Source organism: Jatropha curcas, chromosome 5, assembly GCF_041381405.1.
Source record: "Jatropha curcas cultivar XTBG-Jc1 chromosome 5, XTBG_Jcur_1.0, whole genome shotgun sequence".
Classification (NCBI taxonomy): Eukaryota; Viridiplantae; Streptophyta; class Magnoliopsida; order Malpighiales; family Euphorbiaceae; genus Jatropha; species Jatropha curcas.
In genome coordinates this window covers 22,456,550-22,473,969 of record NC_143155.1, presented here as the reverse complement: position 1 = coordinate 22,473,969, position 17,420 = coordinate 22,456,550, and the positions used below count along the sequence as shown (strand labels likewise).

The following is a 17,420-nucleotide window of genomic DNA, read 5'->3' as shown; positions in this document are numbered from 1 at the left end:
TAATCATGAGCTTGTTATTTGGTTTGTCTCTACCCTTTTGAGCAACATTTCAATTCAGACAATATTTATCATCACCTACTTACTTACTACTATTTTCTTTATCCACTTTTATTTGTCAGAATCATATGTAGTTTTTAAAATATCGAAAATTGTTAAATTATAAATTTTCTTTAATTTTAATTAAAAATATAAATTATTTTCTACCTTTTTTCTAAAATGAATCATACATCTCTTTTTTTTTTCTCTCTCTCTTTTAATTTTAGTGGAGTTTTAATGATGAGAGCATTCGAAATTAAAATAATTAGGTGAGACAGAAGTATAGATGACAATTTCAATATTTTGTTGGATACCCACGTGAATTCATCGAAATGAAATGGATAAAATCTAATAATTTATTTAAAAATAGAGCAGTGTGGATTCTAAAAATAAAACCCGATTTAATCTGCTACGTTTTATTTAAATTAAATTTATGTTTTGTATATTTTCTTTAATTTTTTAAATAAAATCCAATCTAAACTCCATTTGATTTCGGTTGGCTTACCAATTTAGATGCTGAGTTGGCAAGCGAAACAATTTTATATTACCTTCAATTTTTTTTAATTTAAACATTAAATTATGTTAATATTAATATTAATATCATTAACAATATAAATGATCTTCAGTTTTTTTAATAATTAACTATATAATTAATAATATTTCAAATCATAAAATTTTTCAGTTTTTTTATTTAATATTTAAATGCTTTTTAGTTATTTTTCAATAATTAAATAAGTAATTGATAATACTAGTCATTATATAAAAAATAAAATGAATTTTCTTATCTCTTATCTTAAGAAATGATTCATATATATAATGTCGTGCGTTTGTCTATGTGTTGGTATTTATTTTCTTCTTCATATGTTTATAACTAGATACATGGTATAATGTAAATACAACTCTTTCAATAAGGAGTTTACATCATCACACCAAGCCATAATTAAGTGTGTATACAACCCAACAATAGATTCAGCTTCGTATCCCTTTTCTCAATACCCAAAAAAAAAAAAAATATTATAGTAAAAAATAATTGAAACATCAATTTCAAAATTAACAATATGCTAATCAAGACATGCATAGGTTGATGATAAAAATTAACAATATTTAAGTGATGTTTGGTTAAGGATGAGTAGACTAGAGAAGTATAATTTTCCAAAAAGTGCATAAAGTGCTTATGTTTAATTTGCATTATCAGTTCTACTTCCTGGAAACATATCATTTAACATCCCTTGCATAAGAAAAATCATTTCATTACAATTTCCTTAGTTAACTTATCAATTTATCTTTATTCTAAAAGAAAAAAAAAAACTCACCAATATATTATATTATTTAAATACACTCAAATTTATATTATATGGATATTATTATAATCTGTAATTTGAGAACAATTTATTTTAGAGGAAGTTGATTTGCATACTAAACACATTCAAATTATACTTCTTGGCAAAATAATTTCCTGGAACACTTCCTGAAAAAATAGGTCATTTTGAACCAAACGAGTACTCAATTACAATTAGATCATTTTATTTGAAAAATAATTTATTGAACTAATTGGTTGAACGTTTAATTAATTAATTGAGATTAAATCGTCTAAATTAAATCTTACAATTGGATAAAGTGACAACTAATTATGAAAAAATGTGTGGACTGCATACATCCATTTGCAAAAATTTCAATTTGATTCAATTAATTAATAGGATCCACATCCTACCACTAGTAATAATACATTGAACTGATTTTCTACTTGACCTTCTTCTATCTTTTGTTTAGAAGCTTCTTCTACCATATTTGCTTCCAAAACAGAAAAAAATAAAAAATAAAAACAACATATTCTTATCATAGAGCCAATTAATAATGAAGAGTATCTTAGAGTAACTAAACCGAAAGTAGTGCTCCCCGTTAATGGGAATGCCAGCTGAATTCTCCATATGTAGCTGTTGGAAATGATGGGTGAGGAAATGGTGTGGCCAGTGGCTTCCACCTGAAGAGAGTGTGTGTGCTGTGGAATATGGAGTGATATGAGGTTAAGCAATTAAGTATTAATGGTGTGTTGGTGATGGTGCTACATCTATTCGATCGCCACTACAACCCAATTCTGGCTAGGGTTTAGGCCCTCCTGACAGGAACCACCATGTCTTCACATGGCAGTAAGGCAGAGATATGGAGCTTCAGTCCATAGAATGGAAATTGATTAAGGAATGGGCAAATTCCACAAAAAGAAAAAAATTCGTGTTCTTAACGAGAAAAGAAAATTATTATTAAACTTTAGGTTTTGCCTTTCATGATTCATAAAATTTATGTTTCCCTCTAACTTCAAGTTTGGAACCTCAAGTTGGGAACTTTGTATCTGCAATTTGAGCACCATCACCAATTTAATGGGCGGTTGGTATCTTATCCAAGTGATGTCCAAATCAGCCATATCATCATTGAACAAAGTGATTTTGTATTATCCAAGTGATGTCCAATACCATATATAGATCACTTGTGCTTCCAATAATCCAAGTGCCCAAACACTAATATTGGACCTTACTCATCTCCCTTTTCTTTCTTCTTCCGCCTTTTTTTTTTTTTTTTTTTTAACTTTTTGCAATGGGCTGCAAATGGTTTCTCTAATTAGACATTTGAATGATAAAAAAAGGCCTAATTAAGTTTCTTTTTCCTTTGAATATTAAAGAAAAGAACTTGAACAAGTTACTTTATGTAACACCCACCGGTCAATCCTGGAAAACCAGACGGCGGATGCCACAAGCACTTCTAAATATCTATCAATATACTTAGGTTCCATCACAATATTCTAAACGCATTCTTTTCAAGGAATATATAATCATCTCAGCCCTTATAAATAGGCGGACGCGCTTATTTGTGTGATGGGGGTGGCGTTTTCATAGGCCACGATTATGTGATGAGGGTGGCGCTAACATAGGCCACGATCAAATCTGCTTATGTTCATTCGGTATTAGTACGAGCCAGTATACTCACTCCATTGCCAATCTTGTATGGGGGATTTGGCTTGATCTAAAGCGAACAATTCCTCTGGTGATTAGAGTCAGGCGTGACAGTTGGTATCAGAGCTGGACCCCCTCCAATAGATGTATGGTTCGAGGACGAACCATGCGGAAGCTGGTGGGCCTGTGACATCCCGACCCGACAAAGCGATCCTAAGAGGGCGGGTAGAGCGAAGCTCCTGGCTAGCTTCTAGGATGACAGGCTAGCTAGGATAGTGGAATGCGGAACACAGGAATGAATCGAATCATATATCGAAAAGGGGGAAACTAATCATTAGATGCGCCTTTTGGTGGAATGGCTGGAGAGTTGAAAGAACTCCAGGGTTAAGCGTGCTCGTTTAATGGAAATCCTAGGGTGGGTGACCTCCTGAGAAGTTTCCCATTTCACCTGCGGGACAAAATCATGCGGGTCTTGCCAATCTTGTATGGGGGATTTGGCTTGATCCAAAGCAAACAATTCCTCTGGTGATTAGAGTCGGGCGTGACACTTCACTTATCTTTCCATCTTGAATTTTTGTACTATAATAGTTCCTTAAATTACATTTGTTTCTTGAAAATAATTTAGTTGAAAAATATTATTTCAAGTTTTCTAATATTTACTGTGTTCAGAAAATCAGTCAACATAAAATATTTTCCTAATTAAAAGAAAAATGATTTTTTCATTTTTAAAAGAGGAAAAGATTTTTTCACTACTAATCATTATCCGTCACTGGTTACCACTGTTAGTCACCAATTGTAATGTAAGCAAATATTAGTAGTTTTCTATTTTCGGTTATACTCCTCTGTCTTAAAATATAAGTCGTTTTTGAGTGATTATTTTGTCTCAAAATATAAGTCATTTTGAGTATTTTGAGGAGTAATAAATAATGTTTTTCTAATATTACCCTTGTTTAAATTAGTTACTACAAATACTTTCACAAATAACTATTGATTCGAGATAAAGGGTAATTTAGTCAAATTACTCTTGAATTTATTATAATCTTGGAGAATTAATTGCTTCATTAATTCTTATGCAACAAACTCATATTTTGGGACAGAGGAGTAATTGTTTGGCTTTAGTTATCATAAAATTTGAATTACTTCATTAATAATAGTGAGTAACTTGAGAATGAAAAGACTAAAGAGTGACAATAATTATGATTGGGTAAAGATGTTTAGGCATGCATTCAATTGGATGATCACAATCATTAGCGACTATTACCAAATTTCTAAGTTAAGCTAATTGTTTTATATAATTTTTCTAATAATTTAGACATATTCTATTAAATTAATTATTGTAATTGAGCTAGTTATTATTAATAGTTTAATAACACAAAGCCAAAAAGTTAAATTCAATTGAATGAATTTTAATATCATTTTAGAAATTTAAGTTCAATTTCAGAATCAAAAGGGCATTTAATTGCTTCAATTATTCAATGTCGTTGACAGTCGATCTATAAACAACAGTTAGATCATATGTAGTTGGTAATAATTTTAAATAGGAATTAATAGCTTATACAAATTTCAATTTGTTGTTATTTTATTAACTTCATTTTTAAATTTTTTTCTTCTCAAAGTATAAACTTATTTATATTTATATTATATTATATATTTTAAAATATATTATTCTTGTAAAAATAATTAGTAATAAAATCATAATTTTGAAATTAATATTTTTGTGTAATCAAATTATTTTTAATTATTTAAAATCAATAAAAAACTATTAATATTATTATAAAAACTCTAATTAATACTTTTTATTTACATTAACACATTAAAATATAAAAAAGTGATAAGATGATAATTTATGAGAATAGTTACGCTGATATTAATCATTTTACATTTTAACAATAATGGTTTCTAATACAAATTATTATAAATAGTTAAACTAAATAGATTACATCTAAATAAAATAAATCCTAATTTATAAAAATAGAGAAAATTAATAATTTATACTCTTTCTGTCCCCTTTAGGAGTCATATTTTATTTTTGCATACAAATTAAGAAAATGATTATAAATTTTGATTTTCTAAAAAAACATACTAAAAGGATTATATTACGCATTTTTAAAATTAAAAACTCTCCATCAATATACCTAATAAAAATATGGGCAAAACAAAAAAATTATTAATATGCTTTTAAATTTCTAAATAGCCACGTAAAATAACACAAAATAAAACAGTTCTAGGTGGGTTTGAATGTGGGAAAGAGGCAGTAAAAAAAATCTCAAATTGAATGAAGTGAAGTTGATTTGAAAATTCAAAGTACAGAAAATTGTAATCTGCAACCTTTTTAAACCCATTCCTCTGTCATTCAAGCAACAGTTACCACGTGACACAAATCCTATAGTACAAGGAAAACAGTCTCAACTACTTAACTGTCGTCCCAACTATAGTACAAAAGCTAACTAAGGTTAGATTTAGTTAGTTAATTAATTAATTAAGATTTAGTTAGGTCTTATTTAATTAAGCTTTGTTGGTTGTGCTATCTTTTCCAACTAATAGCGCGCGAAGGCTAGTTAGTCAACGGTCAAAGATCCTAGACTTTACTTGACAGTTAACATATACTGACTGAATACACCGACTTGCAAATTTTCTTTTTTGTTTTTTGACATTTTCGGGAGACAAAAAGGTGCACGTGACATGCGACAGACCCGTGAGCAGATTTAGACGTGGAGCCAGCATGGCGGTCACGCACTTAACACGTGTGGATAATAATTCATTTTTCTTACTTTGAGTATTTTTTTTTTAATTATTCTTTAAGAAAATATACTAATAAATAAATAATAAGTTGAAGGACTCTTGATGGACATGAAAGGTCGTTCCGGTTGGTTGACAGCATATTATCCACGTCAGAAAAAGATAAAAGAAGCGAAGCGTGGGTGCACTTCTGAACTTCGCATACGGTCTTATCATTATTTTTTTTTTTTCAAAATTTAAATATTATCATAAAATTTTGTAGATAAATAATTAATCAGGTCCCCCAAATTTGGACATTATTGTAAATTTTGTTATTATTAAAAAATTAAATTTTGTTAAATTGCTATTTGCTAGAAAGAAAGTGACGAGGTGGTACAAAAGCGGGAGTGGTAATAATTAGGATGTGGGGTGGGGTCTTCTTCTCCCAGCCACTAATCCACAACGAGTCCACGTAATAAATGAAACGACAACTAGGCCAGGCTAGTATCTTGAGTTTTAATAGATACACATATATAGTCCCCCACACGCTGAAGAAAACAGGGGTCCCTAGTCCCTACGCCACCGCAAGACAGCAGCTCCGCCACTGTCCACTGGCCATCTATACTGATACGAATATTAATGAAAAGGAAAGAAAGAAAGATGCAAGTTGAAGTTTCAACAGCTGGCCAGAATCAACATTAGCAATAGGAATGGGCGCCGAAAACAGATTTTGGAATGACGTTTTATTCGACGGTTGTTTCCTCGTGAAAGTACCTCCTGCAGCTGATTCGAGATTCCTCTCAGCTTTAATACTCGCTTTGTCGTACTGTAATCCTCAAATTTTCCAAAGCAATTTCTAGAAAAAAAAAAAAAGAAGAAGAAATTTTGGTTTTTAAGAATTAAGAAGAAAGTATAATCCAGTTACAAAAATTGAATATTGTTAAATTTTTGGAGTGAGCAAAAACATATGCTTAAATAATCATAGTGATATTTTTATCAATTTAATTATTAAAGAAATTCAAATAATTCTAGCTAGGTTTGGTAGCTAGAATATTAATATAATTTTTATTTTATAGTCTCTGTTTTTATTTGATTATTTTAATTATTTAAAATTCATTTAGAAATTAAACGGTCTCAATTCATTTTATTATTTTATAGTTTATGTTTCTCAATAATTTAGCTTTTGAATTTTTTTTCTGATTAATATGAAATAATGTGTTTCTATAAAGATAGAGTCAAAATTATTATTAATTTTCATATTTTCCCAAATAAAATACTAAAAAATGACAACTATTTCTTTTAAAAAATCAAATAAATGTCCAATTCAAAAGTGATAATAACTTCTTTTTTTTTTTTTTGAAAATTCAATAATTAATTAATTAGTATCACCTAACTTAAAATGAGGCTAACAAAGTAGCCAATAATAATGCAAATTGATTTAGGATGACCCAACTGTGGGAACAAATGGACGATGCCTAATATTTCACGTTTGGATTAGCTCAGCCCACCTTTGTTTCATTCAAAAATTTTACTTTTTAATCACGTAATCCTAGATGAAAACCACTTATCTACGTAGGTATAGGCGGAGCTAGAACAATTATTTTAGAGGAGGCAAATGAAATTTATTTTAAACTTTTAGGGACTTAAATGTAATTTTTCTATATTTTAAAAGCTTAAAACATTGTTTTCATAAGAATTGCTACCAAGAGTAAAATATTGATTTTAATACCGTAATACTGTAAAATTTGATAATAGTATGCATATTTTCATATTAACACTAGTAATTATTGGGTTTTTAGATTTTATATGCAAAATATTAATTCATTGTGTAACTTCTATAATTTTTAAAAAAATAAATTTCAAATTTTTAACTATTTAATTTGTGTTTAATTGATTTAGTTTTACACATTTAAGTGTTCAATAAAATGATTTTATAAGTTTAAGTATTTAACAATTTAAATTTCACAAATTAAAGTGTTCAATGAATCAAAATAAAAATTGAAATGTTCAATAGATTAAAGTAAAAATTAAAGATGTCACAAAATTAAAGTAATAAAATTAAAAAATTCACAAAATTAAAGTAACAAAGATTAAAAGTGAAATTATATATTCAGCGAATTTATGAACTACTGATATTTCAATTGTAAATTTGTGCATATGATACTTTTTATATTATCACACCTAATATGATTTGATGTGAAATATGTCTAATACGTGTGTTACAAATGAAATGTATATAACTTTTGTTTTTTTAAATAATTGTATTAACTTGTTGATACCATTGTTTCATGTACTCCCTAGCTTATTAGATGAAAAGACACAATTAACTATAACTGTAAAATGAAATCATATACTATTTCTTAATTATTTTAGCGATCAATTATCTATACGAATTCTTAATCATTTACTTCGATAAGTTGTTAATTCAGATTTAATATTCAGAATTCAATACAAACGAATAACTAGTAAACAACTTTATAATTTCAAAATTTTAACATTTGTATTATCCAATGCTTAAAATTTTTTATTTACAGTTTTTAATTTCATTAAATGTTTCTCAAAGTCAAAATACATAAATTTTGAAAGTTTTGCCAATTTTGGAAGAGCAAGATGGACCAGGCCAGGCCCAAATTAGGTGGGCACTACCAGTATAACATATTATGGCTTCTTGGGATTGAGGCCTCGATCGAATCACTTAAACTAAACTTGATTACGCAGTTTCATCACTGATTACTTTTTTATTAGGCTATCCTCAAGTTTTAAAATTTTAACTAAATTAGTTTATTTTGCACTTTATTAATCAATGTTCAATTTTGTATATGAAACTATCAATTTTTTATATCAAACTATAGAGATAATTTTTCTTCATTTACGAATTTCTTAGCTTTAATGTGAATATTTTGTGTTTAATTAAAGAGAACTAATAGCGTCTCCAATGTAAATATGGATCGCTCTTATTCAATTGCCAAATCAGAAAAATGAAAAAACTTTTTGAAAAATGCTCTCCAATGCTAATGTCTATTTAAAATGTCAAGTTACAGAAATCCTAATATTGACTCATTATCCACTAGCAAATGAATAATTAAACTGGAAAGTTAACAATGATAGTTCAATCATTTAGAAAATTTTAATTAAATATTATTTTCTTTTCAAATGAAGATATTATTGTACATAATAATTAACAAAGATCCAAAGATGGTACATTCATATTTATAATAATTGACAATGCAACAGAAAATGTGAACAAATATAAGCAAAACAACAGATTCATGGTTACTTATACTTAGAAAGAGAGTACCCTCAATCATAGTAATAAACCAGGCAACTTTTCCTTTGTGATGTGGTCCAATTTTTCCAGCATCTCAGTTGTTAGGTAATTCTTAGAATCTCCCACCTCACCTCGACGGAAAAAGGCGCAATTTTCTTCGCTAGACGGTAATTTTTCAGTCTTATTCACTTCTAAATTGCTTAAATTATCAAAACTACACAAATTTAAGATTTCATCGATTACTCCGCAATTTTCTTTTTCTTTTGAAAATGGACACTCCAAAAATTCAGATAATTTCTTTAAATGGAATTTAGGCTCTTTCTTCAAATCTTCATATTTCAAAAACAAAACCCTTTTAGAATTTTCCAAACTTTGCTTCCAATACCCCAAAACATGATCCCAAAATGGCCCATAAAAACTCACACCTCTACAAAACCGATCAAAAGTATCTTCAAGTGAATTTTCACCTTTTTCTTTAACCCTTAACCTCTTTGTAAAATGATAGAGAGAAACAAAAGCGTCTTTAGGGTTTCTACACAAGTAAACAATCTTACAGTCCAAATCCTCCACAGATTTTGGAGAGACACAGGTGGCAAATGGGTAGAAAACAATCTTGGAGAGGTAAAACTAGAAAAATCAGGAGAATCAGTATCAATAAATGGCGCAACCAAAAAAGGAACAAGAACGCAAGGACTATTAGTAAGCAAGGGATGATTTTCTTTAGGGTTAGGAAACTGAATTCGGTTGACCAAAGCAAATGTTAGCGCTTTTAACCAAGTTGTGCCTGATTTAGGAGTAGTAATAAGGAAGATATCGCTTTCTTGAGCTTGAAAATGGTTTTGACAAGTTACAACACCTTTTAGTAGCCTAGTTGAATGCCAAAACCCTTGGTATTGATGGAGATGATTTGCGACCCAACCCTTTTCAGTTGGTAGGGAGACTATGAAGTCTCTAAAATCTTGAGAAAATTCTTTTTATTGCAAGTAAGCAGCAAGAGATTCAAGTGTTTGCATGGTTGTAGTAAATTATGGTCTATAGTTATTATTTTCTTTGTGTTGTTCTTGGTTTGGTTATGTATGTATATACACAGCGGTTCCCATTTGCAATATATATAAAAATTACTATAATATATAATAGTAAATTACAATTTAGTCTTTAAGGTTTGATTATATCACAACTTCCATCTCTCTTGTAATGTTGCTTGAATCGTAGAAATATTGACAATATTTTTTTATCTAAAAAATTAAAATATTATACACACACATAACCTAAGCGATTTTATGGAATTAAAAAAAACCAACAAGCTCTGAACAAATCTAGGTTAGGTTAATAATACAAAATCAGACAAATTTATGTCTCTATGAATATTTAAAATTCATGAAAATTATATTCTAAAGTCCCATTTCTGCATTGTATATTGTAATCCACTCTCAGCTACTTATAGACACACTAGCATCATCAGGTGTATATATATATAATTTTCAAATTAAAGTGCCACTAATTGTTGAATTATTGCATCCTCAAAAAATAAAAAATTGTTGAATGAAGACATAATTGTACATAATAATTAATAAAGATCCAAAGACGGTACATTCGTATTTATAATAATTGACAATGCAGCAGAAAATGTAAACAAATATAAGCAAAACAACAAATTCATGGCTACTAATACTACAAGAAAAAGAGGCAACATTATGCTTATACTTGGAAAGAGAGTACCCTCAGTCATAGTAATAAGCCAGGGCAATTTATATACAGAGTGATAATTAAATAATATTATATTATTATTATTATTATTATTATAAATACCTTCTTTCCTTCGCAAGCAATTTTTATTACATATCAATCTACAAGCAAAACAACCATTGATTAATCTAAATTCGTATTTTAAATGTTTTCCTTGTGTTGTTTTTGGTTTTGGTTATGTGTTTATATACAGAGTGATTCTCATTTGCAATATATATATATAAATTTCTCAATATATAAAGGTAAGTAACTATTTAGTCCCTCAATTTCAATCATATTATAATTTCATCTCTCATATTTGGTAAATAAATAACCCTTTAAAATTTTAGTTTCATTAAACTATTTAGTTTTTCTATTTAAAAAAGTACTTATTCAGAAGTTAAATATCTCGTACTACTTTTGATTACTTGGTTATTCATTTTTAATATACTTTTACTATTTAGTTTCTCACATTTACTATTGTATTACAATCTAGTCCTTCACTTAATGGTACAAATAGCACTTTTTGGATGAAGAACTATAAATAGTTTAATAGAACTAAACTAGGGATGAAATAATAATTACAATCTTCTCTCTTTCAATTTTAGTTATCCTTTGTTACTTATCAATCCACTCTCAATGAATTATAATCATTCAACTCAATAAGATGTTAACATTGCTTAAAATTTTTTATTTTTAGTTTTTAATTTCATTAAATGCTTCTCAAAAGTCAAAATACATAAAATTTGAAAGTTTTGTAAATTTTGGAAGAGCAAGATGGACCAGGCCAGGCCCAAATTAGGTGGGGCTTCTTGGGATTTAGGCCTCGATTGAGCCTTAGCTGTTACTTAATGGTGAAAATAACACTTTTGGATGAATAATTATAAATAGTTTAATAAAACTAACTTTAAGATTAATTAATATATTTATCAGGGACGTAATAATAATTATGACCAACTATTAGTTATTTATTCTATAAATGTGAAATTCCACCCCACTCATTCTTAGGTATCTATCTCTATTTTGTCAGGACATCTTGCTGATAGTGAGCCAAGCACCTAAGCTTTGCTAATTAATTATTGTGGTCTTATTTAGTAATTTGATAATATTTTTTATCTAAAAAATGATTTTATTCATTAAAAAACAAGATTTGTATGCACACATATAAGCAAGAATAAGTAAAAATTTTTAAGTCATGACCTAAGGGATACTATTAAAATTAAAACGAACTGACTACATCCAAATAAATCGAATTATGTTAGATTTTTTTTTTTTGAATATTAGGAGAGCAGATTCGAACATGAATCTATTGTCAGATCATAAATACACTTACTCTTAAATTATATCTTGATGTACCGAATTAAGTTAGATCAGCAATATAATAAAGCAATAGTAAAATAAGACAAATTATGTCTATTAATACTAAAAATTCTAGAAAATTAGATACCTCTCTTCTTCTCTATATATATCTATCTATAGTAGCTTGATAAAAAAAATATCTACCAATTTCACTTAAATTAATCAACTTATGTGCAGCTTGATTTCCTTCACAAAAAAAATACAAGATAGTATCTTATCATTTACTGTGTAGGAACTGACGAATACTATCATTATTGTCTTTTGTAACTTGAAAGTAATTAGAAAGTTGATTAGCATATTAAACACATTAAAATTATACTTTTAAAAAAATAATTTACTTGGAAGTGCACTTCTCATAAAGTATTCTTCTTGGAAAATAGATTGTTTGAAACCAAACAAGGCCTTCGTTTTCACCACCCAACTTTCCTAAGCATCTTAGTATTCTGGAAAATACTTATTTAGACCGGATTTATAATTACATCTTAAATCCTTTTTGTGTGATTTAGCATGTAAATGGAAGAATATTTAATTATTTATTCTATCTTTTTTGTGTATCAAAAACCTTTAATGGAAAGTGATAGTTGTTCCAGAAGTCGTACTATACTGTTATATAATGAGATCAAATTAAAATTAAAAATTTCACAAATTGGTCAATTAATTTTATAGTGCTTTTTTAAGTATCTCGAAGATTAAAAATGTTGCTATATGATTATTAATTATTTTCAAGCAATTTTTTTTTTTTTTTACATTGTTTGCTATTTGATGACTTTTAGTGATTAATCAATTTAATCATTTTATAATAATCACCATGTTAATTAGCCTTGCAAAATTACAGAAACCCTAATATTGGCTTATTATCCACTAGCAAATGAATAATTAAACTGGAAAGTTAACAATGATAATTCAATCATTTAGAAAATTTTAATTAAATATTATTTTCTTTTCAAATGAAGATATTATTGTACATAATAATTAACAAAGATCCAAAGATGGTACATTCGTATTTATAATAATTGACAATGCAACAGAAAATGTAAACAAATATAAGCAAAACAACAGATTCATGGTTACTAATACTTCAAGAACAAGAGGCAACACTATGCTTATACTTAGAAAGAGAGTACCCTCAATCATAGTAATAAACCAGGCAACTTTTCTTTAGTGATGTGGTCCAATTTTTCCATCATCTCATTTGTCAGGTAATTCTTGTAATCTCCTATCACACCCCGCCGGAAAAAGACGCTATTTTCCTGGCCGGACGGTAATTTTCCGATTTTGTTCACCTCTAAATTGCTCAAATTATCAAAACTACACAAATTTAAGATTTCATCAATTACTCCGCAATTTTCTTCTTCTTTTGAAAATGGACACTTTAAAAATTCAGATAATTTCTTTAAATGGAATTTAGGATCTTTCTTCAAATCTTCATATTTCAAAAACAAAACCCTTTTAGGATTTTCCAAACTTTGCTTCCAATACCCCAAAACATGATCCCAAAATGGCCCATAAAAACTCAGACCTCTACAAAACTTATCAAAAGCATCTTCAAGTGAATTTTCACCTTTGTCTTTAGGCCTTAACCTATTTGTAAAATGATAAAAAGAAATAAAAGTGTCTTTGGTGTTTCTACACAAGTAAACAATCTTACAGCCCAAGTCTTCCACAGATTTTGGAAGAGACGAAAGCGGCAAATGGGTAGAAAACAATCTTGGAGAGGTAAAACTAGAAAAATCAGGAGAATCAGTATCAATACATACCATGTCCAAGAAAGGAAGAAGAACATGAGGATTATTAGTAAGCAAAGGGTGGTTTTCTTTAGGATTAGGAAAACGAACTCGGTTCATCAAAGCAAAGGTTAGTGCTTTTAACCAAGTTGTGCCTGATTTAGGAGTGGTAACAAGGAATATATCACTTTCTTGAGCTTGAAAATGGTTTTGACAAGCTATAACACCTTTTAATCTCCTAGTTGATGGATACCAAAACCCCTGGTATTGAAGGATATCAGTTCCTAGCCAGCCCTTTTCAGTTGGTAGAGAGACTATAAAGTCTCTAAAATCTGGAGAGAGTTCTTCTTCTTGCAAGTAAGCAGGAGGAGATTCAAGTGTTTGCATGGTTGTAGTGAATTATGGACTATAGTAATTGTTTTCTTCGTGTTGTTTTTGGTTTTGGTTATGTATATATATAGCGATTCCCATTTTCAATATATATATAAATTACTATAGTATATAAATGAAAATAACTATTTAGTCCCTCAGTTTCAATCATATTACTATTTCATCTCTCATGTTTGGTAAATAAATAACTCTTTAAAAGTTTAGCTTCATTAAACTATTAGTTTTTCTGTCCAAAAAATACCAGTTTTAGGGGTTAAATATCTTCTACTGATTTTGACAATTTGGTTCTTCATTTTAATATAGTTTTACTATTTAATCTCTCATATGTAGGGGCGCATTTAAAATCTAAGCACTTGCCTTATTGGTTTTTACGATTTAATTTATGGTTCTTTACATTTTAATGCATATAATTATATTAATTTATATTTACTCTATTAAGTTTTTAACTTTTGCCCCACTGAATTATTATTTTGCTGTATTGCCTCCACTAATTAGATTTTTTGGATCCGGCCCTGCTCACATTTGCAATATATATAAAAATTACTGTAATATATAATAGTAAATTACAATTTAGTATCTAAGGTTTGATCATATCACAACTTCCATCTCTCTTGTAATGTTGCTTGAATCGTAGAAATATTGATAATATTTTTTTATCTAAAAAATGAAAATATTATATACACACATAACCTAAGCGATTCTATAGAATTAAAACAAACCAACGAGATCCGAACAAATTTAGGTTAGGTTAATAATACAAAATCAGACAAATTTTTGTCTCTATGAATATTTAAAATTCAAGAAAATTATATTCTAAAGTCCCATTAATTTCTGCATTGTATATTGTAATCCACTCTCAGCTAATTATAGACACGCTAGCATCATCAGGTGTATATATATATATATATATATATAATTTTTAAATTAAAGAGCCACTAATTGTTGAATTATTGCATCCTCAAAAAATAAAAAATTGTTGAATTATTGCACCTTGTACAATTAATAAATGTTCTGGGGAAAGCATTTGTCTCCTTCCTGTCAATAGAAAAAGGAAAAAGCATCAAGATTTTTTCCCATTTTTTTATGTCCCCAACCAGTTATTATTATAAATTTTCTTCCATTGCTTGGATTTCTCCTTTCCTATATCTATATTTAGACATACATAATAAGTCGTGATTTAGACTCTATTTATTTCTGAAAAATTGCCAGACTTTATTTGTTTCTGAAAAATTGCTTATAAAATATTTTCCAATTAACTGATTTTCTGCAATTTAGTTGTAATATTTCCCTTAAAAAAATTAATTGTAATACTGAAAATTGTTATAAATAGAGATTTTCATAATTCAAATCTTATTTGTTTCTTACATTATAAAATAGAAATAATCATAATTTCATATGGGCAGCAGCGGATGCCTTTGTGCTTGAAGGGGTTGTATGGTTCATCTAAAGTTTCAAGAATTTTAAATTTTTTTTTCAAGTAAATTCATAGATTATATATTATTAATTATTTTCATGTAATTTTTTTTATATTAATTGCTATTTCATCACTTTTAGTGATTAATATGAGTGGCCATAAAATAAAGCATTTTGTCTACAAACTTATAAAATCACTAGCAAACGACCAAGTAAACAATTAGAAAATTTTAATGAAATATTATTTTCTTTTCAAATGAAGACATTATTGTACATAATAATTAACAAAGATCCAAAGATGGTACATTCGTATTTATAATAATTGACAATGCAACAGAAAATGTGAACAAATATAAGCAAAACAACAGATTCATGGCTACTAATACTACAAGAAAAAGAGGCAACATTATGCTTATACTTGGAAAGAGAGTACCCTCAATCATAGTAATAAAGCAGGCAACTTTTCTTTTGTGAGGTGGTCCAATTTTTCCAACATCTCTTTTGTAAGGAAATTCTTGTAATCTCCTATCTCACCCCGCCGGAAAAAGGCACAATTTTCCTCACCAGACGGTAACTTTCCGGTTTTATTCACCTCTAAATTGCTCAAATTATCAAAACTACACAAGTTTAAAATTTGATCGATTACTGTATGATTTTCTTCTTCTTCTGAAAATGGACACTCTAAAAATTCAGATAATTTCTTCAAATGCAATTTAGGCTCTTCTTTGAAATCTTCATATTTCAAAAACAAAACTCTTTTAGGGTTTTCCAAACTTTGCTTCCAATACCCTAAAACATGATCCCAAAATGGCCCATACAAACTCACACCTCTACAAAACTTATCAAAAACTTCTTCGAGTGAATTTTCACCTTTTTCTTTATGCCTTAACCTATTTGTAAAATGATAAAGAGAAACAAAAGTGTCTTTAGGGTTTCTACACAAGTAAACAATCTTACAGCCCAAGTCCTCCACAGATTTTGGAAGAGACACAAATGGCAAATGGGTAGAAAACAATCTTGGAGAGGTAAAACTAGAAAAATCAGGAGAATCAGTATCAATATATGCCATGTCCAAGAAAGGAACAAGAACGTGAGGATTATTAGTAAGCAAAGGGTGGTTTTCTTTAGGGTTAGGAAACCGAACGCGGTTCACCAGAGCAAATGTTAGTGCTTTTAACCAAGTTGTGCCTGATTTAGGAGTGGTAATAAGGAAGATATCATTTTCTTGAGCTTGAAAATGGTTTTGACAAGCTATAACACCTTTTAGTTGCCTAGTTGGATGCCAAAATCCTTGGTATTGATGGAGATGATTGGCGACCCAACCCTTTTCAGTTGGTAGAGAGACTATGAAGTCTCGAAAATCTTGAGACATTTCTTTTTCTTGCAGGTAAGCAGGAAGAGATTCAAGTGTTTGCATGGTTATAATGAATTATGGGCTATAATAATTGTTTTCTTTGTGTTGTTTTTGGTTTTGGTTAGGTATGTATATATAGTCAAATTCGAAAATTTGAATAGTGCACACTGTTGGTGATTTGATAAATATCCTTAATAAAAATTAACAATGTATTAAAATATATTTAAGTATAATTAATTAAAAGATTTGTTATTGTCATCTAAATTTGCATATTATGTGCAATATATATTTAATTAAAATATTTTAAGTGAAATATCTATTTGATTTTGTACAATTGAAAATCTTGCTGATAGTGAACCTAAAAAAAAAAAAAAAAATCTTGATTTTGACTCATTAAATACTTTAATTTATTAAACATTTTAACTTTCAAAATAATTTAACTAAATACTTCAATTTGTATAATCAAATCAATTAAATATCTAATATAG

At 28.4% G+C, this 17,420-nt stretch overlaps 2 protein-coding genes and 1 pseudogene across 2 annotated transcripts; all 3 read right to left on the bottom strand.

Annotated features, from left to right (window-relative positions):
• Positions 1-8,902: 8,902 nt before the first annotated feature.
• LOC105630973 (cytosolic sulfotransferase 5 pseudogene) lies at positions 8,903-10,696 on the bottom strand (annotated as a pseudogene).
• Positions 10,697-12,961: 2,265 nt separating this feature from the next.
• Positions 12,962-14,212, bottom strand: LOC105630974 (cytosolic sulfotransferase 12). Its single transcript, XM_089721055.1, has one exon. The coding sequence runs from the start codon at positions 14,160-14,162 to the stop codon at positions 13,182-13,184; it is 981 nt and encodes a 326-aa protein (XP_089577181.1). The 5' UTR covers positions 14,163-14,212; the 3' UTR covers positions 12,962-13,181.
• Positions 14,213-15,859: 1,647 nt separating this feature from the next.
• Positions 15,860-17,041, bottom strand: LOC119370658 (cytosolic sulfotransferase 12-like). The gene has a single exon (XM_037639234.2). It carries the CDS (start codon positions 16,993-16,995, stop codon positions 16,018-16,020), a length of 978 nt encoding a protein of 325 aa, XP_037495162.1. The 5' UTR covers positions 16,996-17,041; the 3' UTR covers positions 15,860-16,017.
• Between the last annotated feature and the right edge of the window lie 379 nt (positions 17,042-17,420).